At 36.7% G+C, this 5,267-nt stretch overlaps 1 protein-coding gene across 1 annotated transcript; it reads left to right on the top strand.

The window, feature by feature from the left end:
• The first annotated feature begins 558 nt into the window (after positions 1-558).
• Positions 559-4,069, top strand: LOC114748576 (subtilisin-like protease SBT4.3). The gene is given in 7 exon segments (XM_028937006.1): positions 559-917; positions 919-965; positions 1,059-1,286; positions 2,023-2,661; positions 2,664-2,783; positions 3,128-3,133; positions 3,393-4,069. Coding segments are annotated over 7 exon segments (2,076 nt in total).
• The last annotated feature ends 1,198 nt before the right edge of the window (positions 4,070-5,267 follow it).

Below are 5,267 nucleotides of genomic sequence, written 5' to 3'. Positions count from 1 at the left end.
TTCATTGCACCTGTCCTGTTACCATGATTAACTACCATTCTGGTCCTAAATGTAATCGTGGAGAGAAGTTTTGATCATAAATATAAGTCATTTATAGTATAATTAATTCTTTTTTTCAATTTTACTATTATTTAATTGTTATTGTAAAGGGAAAAAAAACAGAGAGAAGTATAAGAAAGGTTTGTAAATATAAAGAGAGAATAAGGGTAAAATCAGAAAAAATTTGTCAATTTAATGCATTCCTTGATACAAATAACTTATATTAAAGACCAGAGTGATATACTTTAAAATAAATTCAAGAATTTGGATTCTTCATATGTTGGGATTGAAAGTTTACAAAAGTCAGATTTGTTACATATATGTGTGTGTAAATCAAATGCAATTCATTAGCAATAAATTGTCCTCCCTTTTCTACTTTAATTTATATGTATGTAGTGCCCCTCAATACCATTCACATTCCTGCAGTGAAACAAAACAATGGCTGAGCGTTCTTCAATTATTTTATTCGCGTGTATAGTAATTCCCTTAATATGCGATGCTTATCCTGATGTTGAACACATGAAAACTTACATAGTCTACATGGGATCACTTCCTCAGGAATCATCGTACTCTCCGACTTCTCATCATTTGAGAATGCTTCAACAAGTTACTGGAGAAACTGATGATGCCGCAAGTTCATTACTGATTCGAAGCTACAAGAGAAGTTTCAATGGGTTCGCTGCAAAGCTCACAGAAGAGCAAAGAGAAAACATTGCTCAAATGGAAGAAGCGGTATCTGTTTTTCCAAACACAGTACTTCACACTCATACAACCAGATCGTGGGACTTCATTGGTTTGGTCAAAAAAACCAAACGTAACGTGTCTGCTGAAAGTGACGTCATAATCGGATTTCTTGACACTGGAATCTGGCCTGAATCAGAGTTTTACAGATCAAGGTTTTGGTCCTCCTCCAAAAAAATGGAAAGGTATTGGTAATTTCCTTAATAAAACACATACTGAGGATACTTTGGGAGTCATGATTTCTCTTACTAGATGCATTATTCTATGTTGCATCTTAGGAACTTGTGCAGGTGGGAAAAACTTCACATGCAACAACAAAGTCATAGGAGCTCGATTCTACAAGGAAGACTCTGCAAGAGACAATGCCGGGCATGGATCTCATACGGCCTCAACAGCAGCAGGAAACAACGTTAATGGCACAAGCTTTTATGGTATGGCAGAAGGCACTGCGAGAGGAGGGGTTCCATCTGCTAGAATTGCTGTATACAAAGTCTGCGATGCTCAAGGTAATATTGTGGGTGGTGCGATAATAATCTTGATATCATTTGTATCTTATCATTATTTTTTAAACTACTCATATAATTAGATTTCCCAATGATGTGCAAGTTATAGCTGATAATATACTCCAATACAAATAATTAAGAAAAGTATTTTAAGAAAATTAGTATACTCTTTTATAAATAATTTATCTTATTTTAATTTCTTAATCCATTTGAATTATATTAGTTAATTAGTTCTTATAAGTTTTAACAGTTTGAGGATGAGAATTAACGGATAATTCAGATCCTCTCATTTTTCTCCTTTTTTTTTCCTTAGAATCCCATCCCCACTCATAGATTAAAAAAAATGGATGCTGGCAGATTTATTGTTTTATAAAGCTATTCTTCTAAAGATAATTAAATAAATTTAAATTGTTAAAATTTGACATACACAATTTATAGTATTATAGTACTGGGTAGGAAAAAAATCGAGAAAATTTGATTTCTAAAATTTACAATAATAGTTTTGTAAAACAATGAATCCGAACCCTCTATTTATTGATATATGAGGGACGAGAAGAGATTCCATGAAAAAAAGGATAAGGAGGAAAAGGAAAGAATCTCGTTTCAAGATGGATCGTACCACTCATGAGAACTTTCACATGCCATTAGGCTGTAAATCCATTGACAACTAACTCCTATATCTATGTCCAGGACACTATAAATTTCAACATTGTCATGTAACAACGTTAACTTGTGTTAGGGTACTGCGATAGTGCTGGAATCTTGGGTGCTTTTGACGATGCCATTGCAGATGGAGGTGACATACTCTCGCTTTCACTTGGAGGGGAGCTTCCTCCAAAACATTTGTACGATGATGATGGTATCTCGATTGGTTCCTTTCATGCTATGGCCAAAGGGATACTCACAATGCAATCTGCAGGAAACGAAGGGCCTTATCCAAAGACAGTGACTAGTGTCGCATCATGGATCCTCTCAGTTGCAGCAAGTCACACAGATCGCCAAATCATCGACAAGCTTGTCCTTGGGAATGGAACAACCTTAGTGGGAGGTTCCATAAATGCTTTTGACCCGAAAGGGACCAAATATCCCATAGCCAAGTGTAAGAATGGATCAATTTTTGCCGACATTTGTGGTTGTCTGGAAAGTGAGATCCGAGGAAAGATTGTGTTATGTAATGATCGAATAGACCCTGATGCTCACAAAGTTGGTGCAGTTGGCGCGATTATAAATGATCGCATATATGTACCAGATGGTGTGTGTGAATTTCCTTATCTCATATTATCTAAAAAAGACTATGATGTTGTTGAAACATACCCAAAATCAGCAAATCCAGAAGCTGAGATAATGAAGAGTGAGAGCATTGTGGATAAAACTGCCCCAAGGTAGCTAAGTTCTCTTCACGAGGGCCAAGCATAGCAGTCCCACAGATCCTAAAACCAGACATAACTGCACCAGGAGTGTATATCTTAGCAGCATATTCTCCTCTGGCTTCACCATCAGGTAACATAGTGTGTGTCTATGTGTGTGTGTGTGTGTGTGTGTATAATGTCTCTCTTGTATAAGTTCACATTTGTTTTCACTTTATTAATTATCTATCAGATAACAATATAATTATGATTAATTGAAAAGTTTTTCTTGAAATTTTTTGGGTTTAGAACTTCTAAGGCTTCTTGTAATGCCCCAACCTCTCATTTTTTCCCTTCATTATATGCCTCTCATTTGATGTGCAAACTAGCAAAAAGAAAAAAAAAAAACAATTGGGAGGTTGGGACATTATAAAGGGTACTAGAAGGATTTGGGGCGTTAGAAGTATGTACGAATTATTCATAAAAAACGCAAATAAGAGAATGATTTGAAAAGCAAAAATTTACGGAAAAACACAGAATATGTACAACAAATGGCGAGAAAAGTTTTTTGGAATAATTTGAGAGAAATTTTTTTAAAAAAAGGATCAATTGTTGAAAAGAAATAACAAAAACAAAGAATGTTCAAAACCATAGAAAATTTTGGTAAGAAAATTATGTTTTTCTTATATAGTTGCGTACATTTTACCTAATTAATTATATTTAGGTTTGAGTTTATATGCAAATTGCTTCTTCAGGTAGTGACACTCGAGAAGTGTTAAGTACAACATTATCTCAGGAACCTCTATGGCATGTCCTCATGTATCTGGAATAGCAGCGTATGTGAGAAGTTTTCATCCAAATTGGTCTTCAGCAGCCATCAAATCTGCGATTATGACGACAGCTAAATCTATGAATGGTCCTAAAGATTATTTTGCTTATGGATCAGGACATGTTAATCCTGCGCAAGCTATTGATCCTGGACTTGTTTATGATCTTTCAAAACAAGATTACCTAGAACTTCTCTGCAGTCTTGGTTATAACACTTCAATCATCAAAAAATTCTCTGGTGATCATAAGGTTACATGTCCCAGATCTCCTGATAGATCCTTGACAAGAAATACAAACTTTCCTTCGATGTTAGCAGAAGTGAAATCTATGAAACCTTTTGATGTTAAAATTAATCGAACAGTCACAAATGTTGGATTGGTCAACTCAAAGTACGAGGTAACTGTACAATCAACTCAAGGAGTCAACATTACAGTGGAACCTAAGGTGTTGTCCTTCAAGCCTTTGAGGGAGAAACAATCATTTGTTGTGAGAATTGTGGGAGGGAAATTACCAGCAGACACAGTGTTTTTCTCATCAATTGTATGGTCAGATGGCACTCATAATGTTATGAGTCCTATTGTTGCGAGTGTTTTGAAGTGGATTAAAGGTTAATATATACTGGAAGCTTGACTAGTAAAATAATGATTTTTGGTATTAAATATTAATATATGACAATTTGTTTTGTTTGAGGGATCTTTCGATGTTTTGTTTGAAGTCGACTAAATGGCACTCATTCTTTTTAACAACTTTGCTTCTTGAAGTGCAGCTACTTAGTTTTTGTTAGAGCATTAATATAAAGATTATCTATATAGGTTCAAGCTTATCTTGTACAGCTGTAAGGTCTACACGTGTAGGTCTCTCATTTGTTTATTTGTAATATTCCTCTGCTGTGTACAGGATTCCTTATTCATATTGATATATATAATACAAGGGCCAGAGCACATTCAATGCGTCTTGGCCTATTCAATATTTTACCCTAATATCTTTATCTTGGTACCAGAGCCAACCCTACCATGTCTGACTCGGCGGCGACCTCTGATGGCTCTTCTTCACAAGCTCCAAAAACTTATTCATTGTTTAATTCCTCCAGTCAAACCAGTGCGGTCAAGTTGGACCGCACCAATTTTCTCTTCTGGGAATCTGTTGTTTTCCCCTTGATAGAGGGTAACAAGCTCGAGGCTCATATCAGCTCCTCTGCTACTCCTCCACCGAAGATCTTGCTAGATGCTGCTGGTATGAAGGTGAATCCCTACTACGAAGAGTGGTATGCTACTGACAGGATGCTAGTAGGCTGGCTGCGCAACACCATGACCCAAGATGCTGGAGCTCAGCTTCTGCACTGCAAAACGGCACTTGAGCTATGGAAAGGAGCTCGTTCATTGACCTGTGCTGCTATCAAAGCTCGTACAATGGTTCTTAAATCTGAGCTTACACAGACCCAAAAAAATGGGATGAAAATGGAAGAATATCTGGGCAAGATGAAGAACCTAGCAGACCAGCTTGCTCTTGCCGGTACCCCTGTGTCTGAAGAGGATCTTATCCTACATACCTTAAATGGTTTGGATGTTGACTATAACGCTGTGGTTGTTAAACTTGTGGATAAGGTTGATCTCACCTGGATTGAGGCTCAGGCTTCTCTTCTTGCTTTTGAAACAAGGTTGGACCAGCTGAATCATTTTTCCTCTCTGTCTCTGCAACCTTCTGTTAATTTCATCCAGAACCAGCGTGATTATGATTTTCACCCATCTTATTCTTCTTGTCGTGACTATACTGGTGGTTCATGGAGAGGTTCTCGTGGATCTTGTGGCAG

The sequence above is a fragment of the Neltuma alba genome, unplaced genomic scaffold (assembly GCF_004799145.2).
Source record: "Neltuma alba isolate B1F8T4 unplaced genomic scaffold, ASM479914v2 tig00005746_pilon, whole genome shotgun sequence".
In the NCBI taxonomy this organism is placed as follows: Eukaryota; Viridiplantae; Streptophyta; class Magnoliopsida; order Fabales; family Fabaceae; genus Neltuma; species Neltuma alba.
This window is presented reverse-complemented; position numbering and strand designations above follow the sequence as displayed.